This window comes from Elephas maximus, chromosome 15, assembly GCF_024166365.1.
Source record: "Elephas maximus indicus isolate mEleMax1 chromosome 15, mEleMax1 primary haplotype, whole genome shotgun sequence".
Taxonomy (NCBI): domain Eukaryota; kingdom Metazoa; phylum Chordata; class Mammalia; order Proboscidea; family Elephantidae; genus Elephas; species Elephas maximus.
This window is the reverse complement of record NC_064833.1, coordinates 380397-403569: the sequence shown is the minus strand read 5'-3', so window position 1 is coordinate 403569 and position 23173 is coordinate 380397. Positions and strand designations below refer to the sequence as shown.

The window sequence follows — 23173 nt, the reverse complement described above, 5'->3', positions numbered from 1 at the left end:
ACCTGCCACCATGTTCCTCCTTAGTGGCCCCGAATGGCACTGGCCGCCCTGTTTGCCCTGGCAGCTCCTGCGCCTTCTCGCTTGTGTCAGGCTCCGGCTCAAGGGAGGTGCTGGGGCTGCCCTCACGGCTGATGGCGCCGCCCCGCCCAGGGCTGCTCTCAGCAGAGACACGGGGAGACTCGGTGTTCTGCTTCAGGGTCTGCAGCTTGGCTAGCGGGATGATGTCACAGTTCTGTGGCCGATGCCACACAGTGCGCTGGGTGGTGGCATTGTAGTAGTAGAAGCGCGATGTGTTGGGGTCGAAGAGCTCCCACCACTGATTGTCGCTGGTGCGCTTGATGCGGACGCCGGTGGGCGGGTCCCACACACACTCGCCTGTGACCAGATTGGCATACATGCGCTCTCGGGTACGTGGCTCGATGATCTCCACCCACTCCAGCCTGGGAAGGAGCAAAGACAGTGTCAGCTGGAGGGGACACAATGGTGGGCCCCATGCTGGCAGCCGAAGACAGGCCCTCATACCCAGCTGTAAGACCTTTCCCACATCCACCAGCTTCAAGCGCAAGAACCTGGGCCACTTCAAACAAGAGAGCCCAAGCCACAGCCCCAGAACTGGTTCCTAAGTGGCCAGAACCCCAGAGGGGTGGGTGGCCCTTCGTATGTCCCCTGGGCCTTCCCTGTCTGGCCCCAAGGTGAGGGACGCCACTCCACGCTGCCCAGTGCTTCCCCATCCTCACCCCATCCAGGTCTGGCTATCACGGGAATACTGCTGAGGGTCTGGCGCCACCCCAGGCTGCACCACTCCTGCCCCTCTATCCTTCATGTGCTCCCACTGCCCCCTGCTCTGTGCAGAGGTAGGCCTACCCAGCACCAGCAGCCCCGGCAAGCTCTGGGGACTCCTTCTGGGCCTCCAGAAGCCTGTGGGGCTTGGCGTGGGTTCCCTGGACACCCCCCAAAAAAGGTTTCAATGGCAGGGTCAGGGTGAGACCTTCTCCAGTCTGAGCAGCAGTGGCACGTGGAACAGAAGGCCTCGCCAGGTGTATGATGTAGTTCAGACGGATGAGACCAGTGTCCGGTACTGACGGGCAACAGGGAAGGGCGGAGGGCCAGGTGGCCATGGCGACATCTCCATGACATAGCTGTTTGTCAGCGTGATGGGGCACGAAGGGAGGGAGTGGAGGGAGCCCCAGCCTCATCCCGTCCCTGGTGCATCACCCACCACCGTCACTGTGGGAGGCGTCAGCTGACGGGAGGATCTAACTCCTGGGCAGCCACCCTTGTCTCCACTGATTCCTTTCTTCAATCCAAATTCCCTGACAGGTGCGGGCCTCAGCCAGGCAGTCCCCCGCCCCATCCACAGCCGCTCCCACATGTGTGCCGGGCCCCCGTGTGAGGTGAGGCAGAAGCGAAGGCAGCTCTGGAGGTTGCTGACAGACGTCTGTATGTGCACCCACATTACTGAAGGCAGGGACGGGCAGCAGAGCCCATGGTGTACGCGCACTGTCCTTCACAGACGCCCCGGCCCAGCCTCACTGAGGGGTCCAGAGGTGGTTCCACTGAAGGTATGTCACGAGAGCAGAGACACAGACGCACCAGGGCAGGGAGGGGCCCTGCTGGCCACCTGCCCTCATTGAGGCCTTGGGGACCGGGACACCCCCACCCTGTGGTTCCAGGACATCTACTGGAATGCCCCCCTCACAACCAGGATGATTCCATCAACAGGCTGGGCTGCCTGCACTACCGGCTGGGCCAAGGCAAAGGACAGCGCTGGCTTTCTCACGGCATTACTCCCCGAAGGCGACGGGGAACAGGCGTGGCAGCATGCGGGGAAGGCTTTAGGTGCCGCGTCTGCACAGAGGGTCAAGGACGCTGCGGCCAGCGGGTTTCTGTCTCAATGGACTGGGCCTCTTTAATACTTCAATCACGCCCTCTTTCTTTTATCTATACATTCTTAACTTCTGTTTGAAAGAACTGCAGATCTACCAAATTTTGAAAAACAGCCCTCGCCCAGTCCTCACATACCACAGGGTGTGATGGGCGTCAGGAAGCTGTACACTCTGGACAGGAAGGAGGGGGGAGGTTGTGAGCTCAGCCATTTTGTGGGGCACGGGTCTGTCCCCTTCCCAACCACAGCCACTTGGCCCCTCGCCCAGTGTCCCCACAGCGACCTCACTGCTTTCTTCTTTCTCTTTGTAATCAGCACACAGTTCGTAGGGTGATGCTGTCAGGCCACGCAAATCCCACTTCTCATGGTACTGCCACCCGCTAACGTTACCCAGAGCTTCTGAGGCCTCAGGCTCTTTCCTGAAGTTGAGTCAGCCCAGGGGACACGCCACGTCCCTCGGAACCCACCATTAGGACTGCTGACAGCCAATGGATGGGGCCGAGGCAGGGGAATGCAGGAAAACATACTGACAGAAACAAGTGAGTCAACAGATACACAAGGAGGAGGCAAATCTCCAGGCAGAAGAATCCAAATAACTTGTGTGGGAGCTCCCAACGGAGGGCAGCTTCACTTCCAGTCCTCAGGTGTGGCCTACACAGGCCTTTCAGGGCACAGTGAGCGAGGTAGAAAAAAGAAACTGCGGCAGGGACCTGGGGACTGGGGCCAACAGCACCAGCGGTGGGTCATGCTGTGATGAGGACAAATCACTCCATGGTCCTAAGAACCCAACACCCCAGTCTAACACACCAGACAAATCCCAGTTGAGGGGCATCCCACAAAATACCTGACCAGCACGCCTCAAACTCTAGGATCCAAATCCCTAGAAACAGTAAGCAGATAGTGGTTTCTAGGGGCTGGACGGGGGGTGGTATGGAGAGTGGCTGCTAGCAGATACGGGTTCTTTCTGGGATGATGAGACCGCTCCAAATTATTAGACTGTGGTAATGGCTGCATGAAGCAGCTCTGGCGGTTCAGTGGTTCAGCGCTTAGCCGCGAAGCAGCAGGTCTATGGTCTGAAACCATTAGCCACTCCGCAGGAGAAAGACCTGGCAACCTGCTCCCATAAAGATTACAGCCCTGGAAACCCTAGGGGGCAGTTCCACTCTGTCTTACAGGGTCGCTGTAGTTGGAATCAACTCAGCGGCACACAACAAGAGTCGCGTATACTAAAAATCACTGAATTGTACACTTTGTTGTTGTTAGGTGCCACTGAGTCAGTTTTCACTCATAGTGAAACCATGCACAAAAGAACAAAACACTGCCCCGTCCTGCGCCATCTTCACAACTGCTATTATGCTTGAGCCCATTGTTGCAGCCACCATGTCAATGCATCTCATTGAGGGTCTTCCTCTTTTTCGCTGACCCTCCACCTGACCAAGCGTGATGTCCTTCTCCAGGGACGGCTTCCTCCTGACAACATGTCCAAAGTATGTGAGACGAAGTTTTGCCATCCTTTCTTCTAAGAAGCATTCTGGCTACACTTCTTCCAAGACAGGTTTGTTTGTTCTTCTGGCAGTCAGTCCATGGTATATTTTATATTCTTAGCCAACACCAAAATTGAAAGGCATCAATTCTCTGGTCTTCTTTATCCACTGTCCAGCTTTCTCATGCATATGAGGCAATTGAAAACACCATGGCTTGGCTCAGGCACACCTTAGTCCTTAAAGTGACATGTTTGCTTTTTAACACTTTAAAGAGGTCTTTCGCAGATTTCCCAAATGCAATGCATTGTTTGCTTTCTTGACTATTGCTTCCGTGTGCACTGATTGTGGATCCAAGTAAAAAGAAATCCTTAACAACTTCAATATTTTCTCCGTTTATCATGATGTTGCTCATTGGTCCAGTCGTGAGGACTTTTGTTTTATGTTGAGGTGTAATCCGTACTGAAGGCTGTAGTCTTTGATCTTCATCAACCAGTGCTTCAAGTCCTCTTCACTTTTAGCAAGCAAGATTGTATCACCTGCATGTCGCAGGTTGTTAATGAGTCTTCCTCCAATCCTGATGCCGCATTCTTCTTCATATAGTCCAGCTTCTCAGGCTATTTGCTCAGCATACATATTGAATAAGTATGGTGAAAGGACACAACCCTGACACACCTTTCCTGATTTTAAACCACATGGTATCCCCTTGTTCTGTTCGAACAACTGCCTCTTGATCCACGTACAGGTTCCTCATGAGCACATTAAGTGTCCTGGAATTCCCATTCTTCCCAATGTTATCCATGATTTGTTATGATCCATACAGTCAAATGCCTTTGCATAGTCAATAAAACACAGGCAAACATCTTTCTGGTATTCTCTGCTTTCAGCCAGGATCTGACTTCAGCACTGATACCCCTGGTTTCAGGTCCTCTTCTGAATCTGGCTTGAAGTTTCTGGCAGTTTCTTGTCGACGTACTGCTCCAATTGCTTTTGAATGACGGTTCAGCAAAATTTTAGTTGTGTGTGGTATTAACGGTATTGTTCCATCACTTCTGCGTTCTGTTGGATGAGCTTTCTTGGGAATAGACATAAATCTGGATCTCTTCCAGTTGGTTGACCAGGTAGCTGTCTTTCAAATTTCTTGGCATAGAGGAGTGAGCACTTCCAGTGCTGCGTTCATTTGCTGAAACATCTCAATTGATATTCCGTCAATTCCTGGAGCCTCGATTCTCGCCAGTGCCGTCAGTGCAGCTTGGGTCTCTTCCTTCAGTACCATTGCTTCCTGATCTTATGCTGCCTCCTGAAATGGTTGAATGTCAACCAGTTCTCTTCTTGGTGCAGTGACTGTGTACACTCCTTCCATTCTCTTTTGATGCTTCCTTAAAAAGGGTGAATTTTTGGCACGTGAATTACATCTCAGTAAAGAGCTGCCAAGGTCCTCAGAGACAAAGAAAGTCTAAGAACTGCTACAGCCACAAGAAGCCCAAGGAGACGTGACGACTAACATGACGCAGTCAGGATGGGATCCTGGACAGAAAAGGGCCCTAGGGGACACCAAGAAAGCCCGCCTACACCCAGCCACAGTTGCTGCTGCCACTCTGATGCACCACCCTCACATGGTGTTCAAAGCTGGATGGGCCTGGAGCACAGCGTCTTTGTAACTAGCTTCACACCTTTTCTGTAAATCTAAAACTCTACTAAAATATAAAGTTTATTTTAAAAAGTAAACAGTCTCCTTATTTTCAAATGCTAATTTTATACCTCATAAGGTTTAAGAGGAAAATCTCCTCAAGTTCCCAGCCAGTGACTGTTTCAGTGCTTCTTCGTACCTGGCAGGGGACCTACTTCCACTTGGTGAGGAAAGAGCCTGCTCAGGGCTGCACCGGGGGCACAGGCTGGCAGAGGGATCTGGCTTCCAACCTCAGAGGACAGGGTGAGGTGGGGAGCCACCAAGAGGGAGTCACCAAGGGGCACAATAGAAAGCCTTTCCTGAAGTCTGGCAGCCTGGAACACCCCTCCCCACACTAACAAAGGTGATTACATCATCCCATCACCATTACATCACATCATCCTACCACATCACCCACCACGTCACCCCATCACATCACCCCACCACGTCACCCGTGTCACCCCATCACGTCACCCCGTCACATCATCCACCACGTCACCTCACCACAACACCCCACCATGTCACCCCATCACATCACCCCACATCACCCCACATGTCACCCCATCACATCACCCCACCACGTCACCCATGTCACCCTGTCATGTCGCCCCGTCACATCACCCACCGCATCACCCTACCACATCACCCACCATGTCACCCCGTCATATCACCCCATGTCACCCACCATGTGACCCCATCACATCACCCCACATCACCCCATCACATCACCCCACGTCACCCACATCACCCCATCACATCACCCACATCACCCCACCATGTCACTCCCGTCACGTTGCCCTGTCACATCACCCTGTCATGTCAGGGCGCTAACAGCCCCTCGGGGAACTGGGCACCAGAACTGGGCTGTCAGTCAGGCGCCCATGATATGCTGGCAGCTCTAAGAGAAGAATGAGGTCCTGGGAATGCCTGGCAGGAATCACTGCAGGACAGGCTCAGGGGCCGTGGAGAGGTGTGCACCCCCAGGCAGAGCTGAGCAGTCGCTGGAGACCCTCAGTCCCCTGGCAACGCAGACTATCCCTGACAGGCAGGGGCTGGTTGCCAGCACTGACCATGGGCATATGCAGGGTGAAGAGATGGGTAACACCAGCAAGCACACCCACATCCCATCCGCTATGGGCCTGATGACACACAGACGCCGGGGCCACCCTGGGCAACGCAGTGAGCATGGACTGCAAGACTCAGTGTGGTCAGTCACCCCTGGAGCCAGCTGCTGCCTGGGCACCCTCCTGAGCCCACACCACTCATGGCTCCCAAGAAGTGGCCACTTGCCTCCTGCACCCACAACACCGTGAGAACTGTCATAACTCACAGAGCAAGGCCAAGACATCCCCAAGTCATTCGGAGCACAGAGACACGCAGAAAGCTTAAAATACACTTTGATTGAATTTAAGCATGATAGCCCCTCCCCACAAAGAATAGCCGTTTGTTCCCTTTCCAACGCACCCTTACATGCAAGTAGACAGGACACCAGCTCTTCAAGGACAACATCCGGGCCACCTCCTGGGGCACCCACCACATTATCCTGAGGTCCCCAGGAGGCCCAAGTACAGAGAAGGGTGTAGGACGTGGTATGTGGACTGTGGGGTGGCTGCAGCAAGGGCTCCAGAGGGCAGACAGGGCACACCAGCCTGAGCAGACTGTGGCGGGGGGCTGGCCCTCAGGACAGGGACGGGCATGACTGGTGGCCACAAGTAGGGTCTCCATCCCTGTCACCTGTGGCCATGCCAGCAGTCAGCTCTTCACTCAGCAACTCACGGCACAGTGGGAGGGCAGACGTGGTGAAGGTGAGAGAAAGCCCTCACTTGCCAGTTGGGGTCCCACTGCTCTACCCACTCAGTCCTTAGCAGCTATGATTCTTCTTGGCCAGGGGTGGCAGGTGCACAGACCAGGAACCAGGCATGGTGCAGATGCTGTGGCATCTGTTGGCTTGGGGACAAGGTCACACAGCAGTTTGGGATTGGCCCCTGGGGGCTCTGCCGTCAGGACAGAGAGTCAGGACTTTGTCCTGCAAGAAGTGGGTGTCAGCACTGACATGACCCAGGTTGTGTTTGGGGAAGTTATATTTGTCAACAGTGTTTAAAATGAGGAAGAGAAAAAAAAAAAACAAGCCATCTGGTGACAGGGTGGACACTGGGGGACTTCCCACGTCTTGGGGAACTGGCAGATGGGATGCACTGCCTGAGGGGCCCTGGGGCTGCTTACACTGATCCTTAGGAAGACAGCACAAGATAGGACCCCCTCCTTAGCTGTCACCTGGTATATACTAAAGTCAATGCAAAAACAATCTCCCTGTCTCTCCCACTTCCTAGAAATGTGTATCTGCAGCCAATGTTTAATGTTCAAATAACTATTTCTTGAATGAACTTAATGAATGCCAAGTATGTGCTAGGCAATTTGCCAGGTGTTAGGGACACAAGAGTGAAAAAATACATTTCCGGCCCTCAAGTTTCTTACAACCAGGGTGCCAAAACCATTCAACAGAAAAAGGATGTCTTTTTAGTAAATGATCCCGGGACAACTGGATCTTCACATGCAAAAGAACAAAGTTGGACCCCTACCTCACACCACATACAAAAACTAACTCAAAATGGATCAAAGACCTAAACGTTTAAGAGTTAAAACTATAAAACTCTTAGATAAAAACACAGGACTAATCTTTAAGACCTTAGATTAGGCAATGGTTTCTTAGATATGACACCAAAAATATAAGCAACCAAAGCAAAAACAGATAAACAGAGCTTCATCAAAATTAAAATCTTTTGTGCTACAAAGAATACCATCAAGAAAGCGGAAAGACAACCCACAGATTATGAGAAAATATTTGCAAATAATATTCTGAATATTTGCAAATATTTATAAATCATATTCAAAATAGATAAAGAACTCTTAAAGATAAACAGCCCAATTAAAAAATGGGCAAAGGGTCTGAAGAGGTATTTCTTCAAAAAAGATACACGAATAACCAATAAGCTCATGAAAAGATGCTTAACTTCATCAGTCATTAGGGAAATGCAAATCAAAACTACAAGATACCGCTTCACATTTACTAGAATCAAAAAGTCAAATAACAGTGTTGATGAGGATATGGAGCAATTGGAACCCTCATACACTGCTGGTGGGAATGGAAAATGGTACAGCCATTGTGGTTCTTCAAAAAGTTAAAACATAGAACTACCACATGAGCCAAAAAATTCTACTCCTAAGAATATGCCCATGAGAATAAGAAACCTACATCCACACAAAAACTCGCACACCAGTGTTCGCAGCAGCATTATTCATAATAGCCAAAAATTGCCACTGTACTTGGCCACCCACCTATCTGTCTCTCTTCCAGGCCGTGGTCCCAGGAATCTGCCACCAAATCGCCTTAGTCATGATGGGCAACATGGGCAATCACAGACAGCAACCCTAGAGACAGTGTCTGAGCTCCCCTCCCTCACAGTGTCGCTTTCCTTGGTAGGCGACATCAGACATGGGAGCAAGGTGGACAGATGGTAGGGAAACACCAAAGACACTCAGGAAAGAGGACAGAGGGTGAAGAGTAGGCAAAAAGACAACCTCAGTAAGAACAAAACCACAGCAAAGATGAAAAAAGAAGGGGTGGACCCAGGTGACAGGCTTCAGCAGGCCAGGACTCCTGCTATCTCTCACAGCCATGTTCTCCCAACACCAACCTAGTATTTCATTTCAAGAATATTCTTGACAAAATCCCAACAGGACACTGGCTCTGGGACAAGGGATTACCTAAACAAGCTAATTCTATCACTTGTATAGCAGAGCAGAGAATAGCCAAGAAATCACTGAAAAGAAGGAGGGGTGGGGCAGGGACCTGTGAGACCAGACAACAAGACTGGAAGCTGAGGAGCGTCCCAGCTTGGACAGATGGAGGGGAGCCCTGCAGACAGGCCTCACACTGGGGGAGGAAAGACGTTGTGGATGGGCTGGAATTGACGCTGTCCCGTGACAGCACCCAGAGAGGAACACTCCTCACTAACACCTCCTGGGTAAATTTAAAACACACAAGGAAAGGCAAAACCTTTCAACTTCTAGAAGAAAATACACAGACTGCTTCATTACCTCAGTTTAGGGAAGGATTTCTCAAAGAAGACAGGAAGGACATGAAACTTGTCAAAACGGAAAGATGGAAGACTGATTACATTAAATCGTAACATTTCTGTTCTCCAAAAAACTCCGAAGGCAAAGAGAAAATCCAACTGCAGGCTGAGACCAACTATGCAGTACGTACAATCAACAAGTGGCTGTGTCCAGAGCTCACCGGAGCACACCAGTCACCCCCGAATGGCCAGAACACCAGACAAACACAGCATCGCAGAGACTGGCCACTGGCCACGCCAGCCGCAGCAAGCCTACCACAGCGGGCACAACTGGCCAGATGGCTGTTGGAGTAGCGGGGCAGCACCCAGGCAGCTGAGGGTTCATGGCCCAGCCTCGCCCTACAGCAGCAGCAGACTGCACGTTCTCTGCAGCGCCGCCTGCGAGCGGGATTCCAAACACAGCCCACATGTCTGTCGTCTGTTGGTGGGAGTCGGCACGGCTGCGGCATACTCTGCCAAGGACGCTTTGTGCAGTTACGGTATGTGGCCCCATACGGGAGAGTTGGCATGCACGAGAGCTGAGGACACGCTGGGGGGAAGCTCTGAGGGGGCTGTCCTACCAGAGTTAATGCCGCAAAGCCTCTATGTAAGACAGGCGGGCACGTCCACAGACATCCCCCAAAGAGATCTGCTGTCCTACAGAAATCGGTGATAAGACCAGGGGACAGCCTTCTCAATAAAAAGTGCTGGGACAACCGGATGGCCGTGTGGAAATTGAAAAAATCAGATCCATATCTGACACCACAAACAACAAAAAACTCAAGTGGATCAGAGCTCTAGATGCAAAAAATGAAACTGCCTCAGCGCTTATGAAAGCACGGTGTGTTCCCTCAATACCGGGAGAGAGGAAAAGATCTCCAAAGAGGACTAAGGATCCAGATGCACGAGAAGAAAAGACTGGTAAATCTGACCACATAAAAATTTAAAAACTTTTGCAAGGCAAAAACGCCCTAAGTCAAGCCAGAAGTCTTTGAACTTTTTGGACATACCGAGTGATACTATTTACAAGATAAGTCACCCATATAAGGGTAATATCCTCAACATATAACTATGAGCAGGAAAAGACCAAAATACTCTACAGAAAAATGTCCCAGCCCACCTGTCCAAAAAAAACAAACCTCCCACCATTGAGTAGATTCTGAATCATAGAGGCCCTACAGGACAGAGTGGAGCTGTCCCGGGGGTTTCTAAAGAGTGACTGGTGGATTCGAACTGCCAACCTTTTAGTTAGCAGCTGAGCTCTTTAACCACTGTACCACCAGGGCTCCACTACTTCACCTGTAACCAGAGGCAAACCCTCACTCCCCACCAGGCAGCCCTACCCAAGCTAGACAACCCCTCTTTTGGTGAGGTTGCGGAGGGGACATGACATGGCAGGACTTATTGGAGCAGGTGTGATGATAGCAACAAGGACTCTTGGGCTCGCCTGCGACCCAGTGACCCCTCCCCAGCATCATCCTGAAGAGGCACCTCCACCAGTACAAACACGTGCATCTGCAAGGCTAGCACTGCAACGGCAAAATATTGGAAAGCCAGGATTTGCTGAGTTAAGTGCTGGTAGACACACACACGTGAGGATGAGGAAGCTGCAGGGAAGATGGAGGAGGCCTCCATCCAGAGACTGTGATCACTGGGAGGCACTGCTAAACAGAAAAAGCAAACGCACACTGGGCAGGCACAGGGTGCAGGAACGGAGGAAAACAAAGCTGTAATGCCGTGGTAGTGGTGTCAGGCCTTGTCTAACTTCAGGGAGAACGAGAATCCCCATCAGATCAGCCCAAAGCTGATTCCCACGAGGTAGAGGTCAGATACACCCCCACTCACCAACCTTTACCAGTTCTGACACCGGCTGTCCCTCCCACAGCACGCTCTACTTCCCTGCTGGGTTCGGTAATTTGCTGAAATGGCGACACAGAACTCAAGAGACCATATTCACAGTTATACGGCTTACTAGGGAAGGAACATGGGATCAAGATTAACTTGGAAGTAACAGAACAGGATCAGTGTCAGGAAGCACAAGGGCAAGGTCTGGAAGTCTCCCCCAAAGTTAGGAGCACACCCCTCCCTTCTTTTGTGTAGGACAGTACGCTCTCTTGCTCGTACTCTCTGTCTCTCATGTACACCCCTTAAGACAGGCCTCCCGTTGGCTGTGCACCCCCATTCTCAGACATGCACATCCTCTCGACCCCTGCTCTGCTTGGGCAAGTGTCACAGCTCTTTCAGCTCTACTGACAAGTACCTGGAGGTACCCCACCCTGTCAGCAAGTCTCCTGACTGAAGGTGCTCAGTTCTCTTGCTCCATGGAGGGGCAAGCCCACTGTAGCCGTCTTGCTCTGTGGGCCAGGAAGGCCACTGCACTCTCTTGCACTGGTCTCCTGGTTCTGCTGCCGTTTCTCTGCCGCACTTGCTGCTGCTTCCTGCCGTCTCCAGTGCTACAGCTCTCTCTGTCTCCTGGGCCGAGGAGGTTCTCAGCACAGGGATCCAGGGTCTAAAGGACACACTCCACCCCAGGCTGCTCTTCTTGATGGTAGTGAGGTCCTCCCGGAACGTCTGTGGAATGGCTACTTATAAAGGCAAGTGGCTTAGTTCTACTGGGGATCTTATAGACCCTATTTGCATAGTGGAGCCCTGGTGGCGCAGTGGTTAAGAACTCGGGCTGCTAACCAAAATGTCGGCAGTTAGAATCCACCAGCTGCTCCTTGGAAACCCTATTGAGCAATTCTACTCTGTTCTGTAGGGCTGCTATGAGTCAAAATCGACTTGATTGCAATGGGTATGGGTTATGTGCACAGTAAACTTGACCAATCCCCTCACTGGACCTAACTGACAAATTCCCCTTCCAAGTGGCTTCATCTATTTGCATAAATGACGTTTTCTGCCAGCAGGGAATGGCTTCTTGCCTGGGCAAAAGTTACAAGCCTCTCCAAAGGACTAAGGCAATATAACAACTCCTTAGCCCAGGGGAAAAAATCTCCCAAGTTGATTTTTTTTCTTCCCCTGTTTCACGGAACCAAGGCAAAAAGCCACATAAAGGAACTCATTTCCCCAGAAAAGCACACCTACATCTGTTGGTCTTATAAGCACAAAATGGGAGTGGGATATCAGGACATGGGAACCAGGTACGTACAAGGGTTGGCAAACAGAGTCAATGTACAGAGGAGGGAGTGACCCTTCTTGGAATAAACCACTGTGTGACCTTTGAAAACTAATGTTCTACATATTAAAACAAAATCAGTGGAGATGGAAGGGGCACAACTCAAACTGTTGTTGAGAATATACACAGCAAAATGCACACCAATTCAACAGCTTCTACACGCACAACTGGAGCTATGCAACTGCTCTCATCGCCTTTCTGACTTGTTCCTCCCCCATTAACAGAAACGCACTGCTCCCTGAGCTTCCTACCTTTTGAGTGGCTGTTGATCCCATACGAACAGATCTTAAACATGCGTTATGTTCAAGGCAGACAGTTTTTGTTAAAAAAAATTTTTTTTTTTTTTATTTATTAGCTAAGTTAAATTATCATTCGGTATTAAGAAGACTTTAGGGGATATTTTTGGTTTAGGGTTTAAAGATTACCTCAAGGCAATAGTTTTAGAGCTTTATCCAGCCCCCATGGCTCCAGAAAGTGTGTAATCCGTAAGAATTTGAAATTCTATTCTGTATTCTCCTCCTTTTCATCAGAATTTTTCTATGGAATCTTTGATCAAAATGTTCAGTAACGGTAGCCGGGCACCATCCAGTTCTGATCTCATGGCAAAGGAGGCAGCTGTTCATGGGGGCAATTAGCCACACAATACATTTCTTCCTCCTATTCCTGACTCTTCTTCTAACTGTTGTGCTTTGGACGGCCATTTGCAAGCTTTTCAGACCCTAGGCCACCAGGTGTCTGTCAGTTTGTCGTACTGTGGGGGCTCGCATGTTGCTGTGATGCTGGAAGCTATGCCACTGGTATTCAGATACCAGCAGGGTCACCTATGGAGGACAGGTTTCAGCTGAGCTTCCAGACTAAGACAGACTAGGAAGAAGGACCTGGCAGTCTACTTCTGAAAAGCATTAGCCAGCGAAAACCTTATGAACAGCAACAGAACATTGTCTGATATAGTGCTGGAAGATGAGCCCCCCAGGTTGGAAGGCACTCAGAAGATGACTGGGGAAGAGCTGCCTCCTCAAAGTAGAGTCGACCTTAATGATGTGGATGGAGTAAAGCTTTTGGGACCTTCATTTGCTGATGTGGCACGACTCAAAATGAGAAGAAACAGCTGCAAACATCCATTAATAATCGGAACCTGGAATGAATCTAGGAAAATTGGAAATCATCAAAAATGAAACGGAACGCATAAACATCGATATCCTAGGCATTAGTGAGCTGAAATGGACTGGTATTGGCCATTTTGAATCAGACAATCATATAGTCTGCTATGCTGGGAATGACAACTTGAAGAGGAATGGTGTTGCATTCATCGTCAAAAAGAACGTTTCAAGATCTATCCTGAAGTACACTGCTGTCAGTGATAGGATAATATCCATACGCCTACAAAGAAGACCAGTTAACACGACTATTATTCAAATTTACGCACCAACCACTGGTGCCAAAGATGAAGAAATAGAAGATTTTTATCAGCTGCTGCAGTCTGAAATTGATCGAACATGAAATCAAGATGCATTGATAATTACCGGCGATTGGAATGCAAAAGTTGGAAACAACGAAGAAGGACCAGTAGTTGGAAAATATGGCCTTGGTGATAGAAACAATGCCAGAGATCGAATGACAGAATTTTCTAAGGCCAATGACTTCTTCATTGCAAAAACCTTCTTTCACCAACATAAACGGCGACTATAAACATGGACCTCGCCAGATGGAACACACAGAAATCAAACTGACTACATCTGTGGAAAGAGACGATGGAAAAGCTCAAAAAGGCCAGGGGCTGACTGTGGAACAGACCATCAATTGCTCATACGAAAGTTCAAGCTGAAACTGAAGAAAATCAGAGCAAGTCCACGAGAGCCAAAATATGACCCTTAGTATATTCCCCACCTGAATTCAGAGATCATCTCAAGAATAGATTTGATGCATTGAACACTAGTGACTGCAGACCAGATGAGTTGTGAAATGACATCAAGGATATCATACATGAAGAAAGCAGGAGGTCACTGAAAAGACAGAAAAGAAAGAAAAGACTAAGATGGATGTCGGAGGAGACTCTGAAACTTGCTCTTGAACGTCGAGTAGCTAAAGCAAAAGGAAGAAATGATGAAGTAAAAGAACTGAACAGAAGATTTCAAAAGGGTATCTCGAGAAGACAAAGTAAAGTATTATGATGACATGTGCAAAGAGCTGGAGATAGAAAACCAAAACGGAAGAACATGCTCGGCGTTTCTCAAGCTGAAAGAACTGAAGAATAAATTCAAGCCTCGAGTTGCAATAGTGAAGGGTTCCATGGGGGAAATATTAAAAAACACAGGAAGCATCAAAAGAAGATGGAAGGAATATACAGAGTCATTATACCTAAAAGAATTAGTCAATATTCAACCATTTCAAGAGGTGGCATATGATCAGGAACCAATGGTACTGAAAGAAGAAGTCTAAGCTGCTCTGAAGGCATTGGCGAAAAACAAGGCTCCGGGAATTGGTGGAATATCAATTGAGATGTTTCAACAAACAGATGCAGCGCTGGAGGTGCTTACTCATCTATGCCAAGAAATGTGGAAGACAGCTTCCTGGCCAACTGACTGGAAGAGATCCATATTTATGCCTATTCCCAAGAAAGATGATCCAACCAAATGTGGAAATTATAGCGCAATATCATTAATATCACACACAAGCAAAATTCTGAACATCATTCAAAAACGGCCGCAGCAGTATATTGACAGGGAACTGCCAGAAATTCAGGCCGGTTTCAGAAGAGGACGTGGAACCAGGGATATCATTCCTGATGTCAGATGGATCCTGGCTGAAAGCACAGAATACCAGAAGGATGTTTACCTGTGTTTTACTGACTATGCAAAGGCATTTGACTGTGTGGATCATAACACACTAGGGATAACACTGAGAAGAATGGTAATTCCAGAACACTTAATTGTGCTCATGAGGAGCCTTTACATAGATCAAGAGGCAGTTGTTCAGACAGAACAAGGGGATACTGATTGGTTTAAAGTCAGGAAAGGTGTGCGGTAGGGTTGTGTTCTTTCACCATACCTATTTAATCTGTACGCTGAGCAAATAATCAGAGAAGCTGGGCTATGTGAAGAAGAACGGGGCATCAGGATTGGAGAAAGACTCATTAACAACCTACGTTATGCAGATGACACAACCTTGCCTGCTGAGAGTGAAGAAGACTTGAAGCACTTACTAATGAAGATCAAAGACCACAGCCTTCAGTATGGATTGCACCTCAACATAAAGAAAACAAAACTCCTCACAACTGGACCAATGAGCAACATCATGATAAATGGAGAAAAGATTGAAGTTGTCAAGGATTTCATTTTACCTGGATCCACAATCAACAGCCATGGAAGCAGTAGTCAAGAAATCAAAAGACGCATTGCATTGGGCAAATCTACTGCAAAGGACCTCTTCAAAGTGTTGAAGAGCAAAGATGTCACCCTGAAGACTAAGGTGCACCTGACCCAAGCCATGGTATTTTCAATTGTATCATATGCATGTGAAAGCTGGACAATGAATAAGGAAGACCGAAGAATAATTGACGCCTTTGAATTGTGGTGTTGTCAAAGAATATTGAATATACCATGGACTGCCAAAAGAACGAAGTAATCTGTCTTGGAAGAAGTGCGGCCAGAATGCTCCTTAGAGGCAAGGATGGCAAGACTGCGTCTTACATACTTTGGACATGTTGTCAGGAGGGATCAGTCCCCGGAGAAGGACATCATGCTTGGCAGAGTACAGGGTCAGCAGAAAAGAGGAAGACCCCCAACAAGGTGGACTGCCGCAGTGGCTGCAACAATGAGCTCAAGCATAACAACGATTTTAAGTATGGCGCAGGACCGGGCAGTGTCTCGTTCTGTAGTGCATAGGGTCGCTATGAGTCGGAACCGACTGGATGGCACCTAACAACAACAACAACAAGACCCCAGGCACTACACACTGAACTAGGAGGCAGAGTAGAAGCACTAAACACATTATTAGGCCAATGAAACGGGATGTTTCATGAAACCATAACCCTAAACCTCCAGACCAAGGAACCACATCCCATGAGGCGTTTGGTTGTACATAAACAGCCTCAGCAGCTATTCAACTGTATTTCAATGAACATCATAATCACAATGTAGGGGAAAAACACTAATCCCAGTAACTTAGGAGCACAGGGTTGAGACACTGTACCCTCTTTCTTGAAGGAATGTGAGCAGACACTGAGCAAGGCTGTGGAGGGGACACCGTGCAGCAGGACCACCGCAGTGCAGTGGATGAAGCATTCTGAAACCATCTCAGACGTGCCCATCAGATTAGCACAAACGTAAACCTGGTTCTTACCAAGGAAGGGGGCACACGAACATACAGAAAGGGAGAAGGCATGAGGATAACCTGTGGGGCCGCATGTGTGTGTACGTCCGTAAACGAGTGTGTGCAGATATACGTAGGGTTATGTGTGCACTGTGCACACACATGCACGCGTGCATACAGGCAGGCATATGTGTTCTCATTTCATTGGCTAAAATGGCAAAGAGGCAAGTACACCCAAGATGTGTACAAGATATGTGGGCAACCATGACAGCCCAGCTATTGTTCTCTAGCATGTGTTCCCTGAAAGGAAGCAGGGCTCCTAGGGAAATGGCCAATTCCAGGGCCACATCCAGTCATACAAGATGAACCAGGAGCGTCTTTTGTGCCAGAAAGAAAGAAATGCTCCAAAGATGACAAGACCATGACACAGGGCCTGTGGTGCCAGCTATAGGTTCTCAAGGACCTGCCTGGGACAGTGTGAGCAACAGGACAAGTGAGGACAAACGGGCTACAGCCCACTTACAGAAAAAAGGCATGAACGTGAAGACATCAACACTGACAGTGAACAAATGCATGAAGGGCAGAGGGCAGGGCTTTTTTTTTTTTTTAAATTTGCTTTAAGTGGAAGTTTACAAATCAAGTTGGTCTCTCACACAAAAATTTATACACACCTTGCTATATACTCCTAGTTGCTCTCCCCCAATGAGACAGCACACTCCTTCCCCCCACTCGCTACTTTCATGTCCATTCAGCCAGATTCTGACCCTCTCTGCTTTCTCATCTCCCCTCCAGACAGGAGATGCCAACATAGTCCCATGCATCTACCTGGTCCAAGAAGCTCACTCTTCACCGGTATCATTTTCTATCCCATAGTCCTGTCCAATCCCTGTCTGAAGAGTTGGCTTTGGGAATGGTTCCTGTCTTTGGCTAACAGAAGGTCTGGGGACCATGACCTCTGGGGTCCTTCTAGTCTCAGTCAGACCATTAAGTCTGGTCCTTTTACAAGAATTTGTGGTCTGCATCCCACTGATCTGCTCCCTCAGGGGGTTCTCTGTTCTGTTCCCTGTCAGGGCAGTCATTGGTTATACCCGGGCGCCATCTAGTTCTTCTGGTCTCAGACCGATGCAGTCTCTGGTTTAGGTGGTCCTTTCTGTTACCTGGGCTCATAATTACCTTGTGTCTTTGGTATTCTTCATTCTCCTTTGCTGCAGGTGGGTTGACACCAACCGATGTATCTTAGATGGCTGCTTGCTAGCATTTAAGACCCCATATGCCACTCTCTGAAGTGGGATGCAGAATGTTTTCTTAATAGATTTTATTATGCCAATTGACTTAGATGTCCCTTGAAACCATGGTCCCCAAACCCCCGCCCCTGCTACGCTGGCCTTCGAAGCATTCAGTTTATTCAGGAAAATGCTTTTGGTTTAGTCCAGTTGTGCTGACCTCTCCTATATTGTGTGTTGTCTTTCCCTTTACTGAAAATTGCTGTTGTTGTTAGGTGCCATCGAGTCGGTTCCGACTCATAGTGACCCTATGCACAACCAAACGAAACACTGCCTGGTCCTGCACCATCCTTACAATCACTAGGCTTGACAAGCTCATTGTTGCAGCCACTGCATCAATCCACCTCGTTGAGGGTCTTGCTCTTTTCTGCTGACCCTGTACTCTGCCAAGCATGATGTCCTTCTCCAGGGACTGATCCCTCCTGACAACATGTCCAAAATATGTAAGACGCAGTTTTGTCATTCTTGCTTCTAAGGAGCATTCTGGTTGTACCTCTTCTAAGACAGATTTGTTCGTTCTTTTGGCAGCCCATGGTATATTCAATATTCCTCGACAACACCACAATTCAAAGGCGTCAACTCTTCTTCGGTCTTCCTTATTCATTGTCCAGCTTTCACATGCACATGATACGACTGAAAATACCATGGCTTGGGTCAGGTGCACTTTAGTCTTCAGGGTGACATCTTTGCTCTTCAACACTTTGAAGAGGTCCTTTGCAGCAGATTTGCCCAATGCAACGCGTCTTTTGATTTCTTGACTGCTGCTTCCATGGCTGTTGATTGTGGATCCAAGTAAGGTAAAATCCTTGACAACTTCAATCTTTTCTCCATTTATCATGATGTTGCTCATTGGTCCTGTTGTGAGGATTTTTGTTTCCTTTATGTTGAGGTGTTACTGAAAATAGTTCTTATCTATTATCTAACTAGTGAAATCCCCTCTCCATCACTCCCTCCCTCTCTACTCTCCCAGCCATCAAAGAATATTTTCTTCTCTGTTTAAATTATTTCTTGAGTTCTTATAATAGCAGTCTCATGTAATATTTGTCCTTTTGCAACTAATTTCACTCAGCATAATGCCTTCCAGATTCCTCCATATTATGAAATGTTTCAAAGATTCATCGCTGTTCTTTATCAATGCGCAGTGTTCCATTGCGTGAATGTACCATGATTTATTTATCTATTCATCCATTGATGGGCACCTCGGTTGCTTCCATCTTTTTGCTATTGTATTGTAAACAGTGCTGTAATGGACATGAGTGTGCATGAATGTGTTTGTGTAAAGGCTCTTATTTCTCTAGGATATATTCCAAGGAGTGGGACTGCTGGGTCATATGATAGCTCTATTTCTAGTTTTCTAAGGAAGAGCCAAATCAATTTCCAAAGTGGCTGTACCATTTTACATTCCCACCAGGACTGTGTAAGTGTTCCAGTCTCTCCACAAACTCTCCTACATTTATTATTTTGTGTTTTTTGGATTAATGCCAGCTTTGTTGGAGAGAGACGGAATCTCATTGTAGTTTTTTAGAAATCTTTATTGTGCTTTAAGTGCAAGTTTACAAATCAAGTCAGTCTCTCACACAAAAACCCACATACACCTTGCTACATACGACCAATTACTCTCCCCCTAATGAGATGGCCCGCTCTCTCCCTCCACTCTCTCTTTTCGTGTCCATTTCGTCAGCTTCTAACCCCCTCCACCCTCTCATTTCCCCTCCAGGCAGGAGATGCTAACATAGTCTCAAGTGTCCACCTGATTCAAGAAGCTCACTCGTCACCAGCATCCCTCTCCAACCCATTGTCCAGTCCAATCCATGTCTGAAGAGTTGGCTTCGGGAATGGTTCCTGTCCTGGGCCAACAGAAGGTCTGGGGGCTTTGACCACCAGGGTCCTTCTAGTCTCAGTCAGACCATTAAGTCTGGTCTTTTTATGAGAATTTGGAGTCTGCATCCCACCGCTTTCCTGCTCCCTCAGGGGTTCTCTGTTGTGTTCCCTATCAGGGTAGTCATCGGTTGTAGCTGGGCATCATCTAGTTCTTCTGGTCTCAGGATGATGTAGTCTCTGGTTTATGTGGCCCTTTCTCTCTCTTGGCCTCATAATTACCTTGTGTCCTTGGTGTTCTTCATTCTCCTTTGATCCAGGTGGGTTGAGACCAATTGATGCATCTTAGATGGCTGCTTGCTAGCGTTTAAAACCCCAGAGGCCACTCTTCAAAGTGGGGTGCAGAATGTTTTCTTAATAGATTTTATTGTGCCAATTGACTTAGATGTCCCCTGAAACCATGGTCCCCAAACCCCTGCCCCTGCTACACTCGCCTTTGAAGCATTCAGTTTATTCAGGAAACTTCTTTGCTTTTGGTTTAGTCCAGTTGTGCTGACCGCCCCTGTATTGTGTGTTGTCTTTCCCTTCACCTAAAGTAGTTCTTATCTACTATCTAATTAGTGCAATGGGTTTTATGGGCTTACTATCTAATTAGTGAACACCCCTCTCCCACCCTCCCTTCCTCCCCTGTCTCGTAACCACAAAACAATGTTTTCTTCTCAGTTTAAACTATTTCTCAAGTTCTTCTAATAGTAGTCTTATACAGTATTTGTCCCTTTGCAACTAATTTCACTCAGCATAGTACCTTCCAGGTTCCTCCATGTTATGAAATGTTTCACAGATTCCTCACTGTTCTTTACTGATGCATAGTATTCCATTGTGTGACTATACCATAATTTATTTATCCATTCATCTTAAGATAGGCACCTTGGTTGCTTCCGTCTTTTTGCTATTGTAAACACTGCTGCAGTGAACATGGGTGTGCATATATCTGTTTATGTAAAGGCTCTTATTTCTCTAGGATATATTCCGAGGAGTGGGATTGCTAGATCCTATGGTAGTTCTATTTCTAGCTTTTGAAGGAAGCGCCAAATCAATTTCCAAAGTGGTTGTACCATTTTACATTCCCACCAACAGTGTATAAATGTTTCTCTCTCTCCACAGCCTCTCCAACATTTATTATTTTGTTTTTTGGATTAATGCCGGCCTTGTTGGAGTGAGATAAAATCTCATTGTAGGTTTGATTTGCATTTCTCTAATGGCTAATGATCCTTAGCATTTCCTCATGTATCTGTTAGCTACCTGAATGTCTTCTTTAGTGAAGTGCCTGTTCATATCCTTTGGCCATTTTTTAACTGGGTTATTTGTTTTTTTTTTGTAGTTGAGTTTTTGCAGTATCATGTAGATTTTAGAGATCAGACACTGATTGGAAATGTCATAGCTAAAACCTTTTTCCCAATCTGTAGGTGGTCTTTTTACTCTTTTGGTGAAGCCTCTGAATGAGCATAGGTGTTTGACTTTTAGCAGCTCCCAGTTATCTAGTTTCTCTTCTGCATTATTAGTAATGTTTTGTATACTGTTTATGCCATGTATTATGGCTGCTAATGTTGTCCCCTATGAGTCGGAATCGACTCGACGGAACTGGGTTTGGTTTAGTTTTTTAATGTTGTCCCCGTTTTTTCTTCCATGATCTTTATTTTTTTTAGATTTTATATTTAGGTCTTTGATCCATTTTGAGCTAGTTTTTGTGCATGGTGTGAGGTATGGGTCTTGCTTCATTTTATTGCAGATGGATATCCAGTTATGCCAGCACCATTTGTTAAACAGGTTATCTTTGCCTCATTTAACTGAATTTGAGCCTTTGTCAAATATCAACTGCTCCTATGTGGATGGATTTATGTCTGGATTCTCAATTCTGTTCCATTGGTCTATGTATCTGTTGGTGTACCAGTACCAGGCTGTTTTGACTAGTATGGCGGTAGAATAGGTTCTAAAATCAGGTAGAGTGAGGCCTCCCACTTTCCTCTTCTTTTTCAGTAATGCCTTACTTATCTGGGGCCTCTTTCCCTTCCATATGAAGTTGGTGATTTGTTTCTCCATCTCATTCAAAAATGTCACTGGTATTTGGATCAGAACTGCATTGTATCTAGAGATCGCTTTTGGTAGAACAGACAGTTTTATAATGTTAAGTCTTCTTATCCACGAGCAAGGTATGTTTTCCCACTTATGTAGGTCTCTTTGGGTTTCTTGCAGTAGTGTCTTGTAGTTTTCTTTGTATAGGTCTTTCACATCTCAATTTATTCCTAAGTATTTTATCTTCTTTGGGGCTACTATAAATGATATTGATTTGGTCATTTCCTCTTCGATGTTTTTTTTTGTTGGTATAGAGGAATCCAGCCGATTTTTGTCTGTTTGTCTTGTATCCTGATACTCCACTGAACTCCTCTATTAATTTCAGTAGTTTTCTTGAGGATTCTTTAGGGTTTTCTGTGTATAAGATCATGTCATCTGCAAACAGAGGTACTTTTACTTCTTCCTTACCGATCTAGATGCCCTTTATTTCTTTATCTAGCCTAACTGCTCTGGCTAGGATCTCCAGCACAATGTTGAATAAGAGTGGTGATAAAGGGCATCCTTGTTAGGCTCCCCTTCTCAAGGGGAATGCTTTCAGACTCTCTCCATTTAGGATGATGCTGGCTGTTGGCTTTGTATAAATACCCTTTATTACACTGAGGAACTTTCTATTCCTATCTTGCTGAGAGTTTTTATCATGAATGGGTGTTGAACTTTGTCAAATGCCTTTTCTGCATCAATTGATAAGATCATGTGGTTCTTGTCTTTTGTTTTATTTATATGATGGATTACATTGTTTTTCTAATGTTGAACCACCCCTGCATACATGGGATGAATCCCACTTGGTCATGGTGAATTATTTTTTTGAAATGTTGAATTCTATTGGCTAGAATTTTGTTGAGGATTTTTGCATCTAACTTCATAAGGGATATAGGTCTGCAATTTTCTTTTTTTGTGGTGTGTTTACATGGTTTTGGTATCAGGGATATGGCGGCTTCATAGAATGAGTTTAGGGGTATTCTGTCCTTTTCTATGCTCTGAAATACCTTTAATAGTAGTGATGTTAACTCTTCTCTGAAAGTTTGGTAGAACTCTGCAGTGAAGTTGGGAGTTTTTGGATTACCTTTTCAATGTCTTCTTTTGTTACGGGTTTATTTATTTGTTCTTTTTTTTTGTGTGCCTCTGTTAGTTAGTTTAGGTAGGTAGTGTGTTTCTAGGAATTCATCCATTTCTTCTAGGTTTTCAAATTTGTTAGAGTATTTTTCACAGTAATCTGAAATGGTTCTATTAATTTCAGTTGCGTCTGTTGTGATATCGTCCATTTCATTTCTTCTTTGGGTTATTTGCTTCCTCTCCTGCTTTT

General features: G+C 46.9%; 1 protein-coding gene across 5 annotated transcripts in view; it reads right to left on the bottom strand.

Moving 5' to 3' along the window:
• Nucleotides 1–23173, bottom strand: part of ARHGAP39 (Rho GTPase activating protein 39) — a 102962-nt gene that overhangs the window by 24738 nt on the left and 55051 nt on the right. For 4 of the 5 annotated variants that reach the window (XR_007513330.1, XM_049854372.1, XM_049854373.1 and 1 more), the window contains exon 3: nt 3–440. The exons of the other annotated variant lie outside the window; for it this stretch is intronic. Coding sequence is in view for 3 of the 4 variants with exons in the window: in XM_049854372.1 (XP_049710329.1) it covers nt 3–440 (438 nt within the window). In the remaining variant the exon portion in view is untranslated. The remainder of the gene's footprint in view (nt 1–2; nt 441–23173) is intronic. 5 annotated transcript variants of the gene reach the window in all.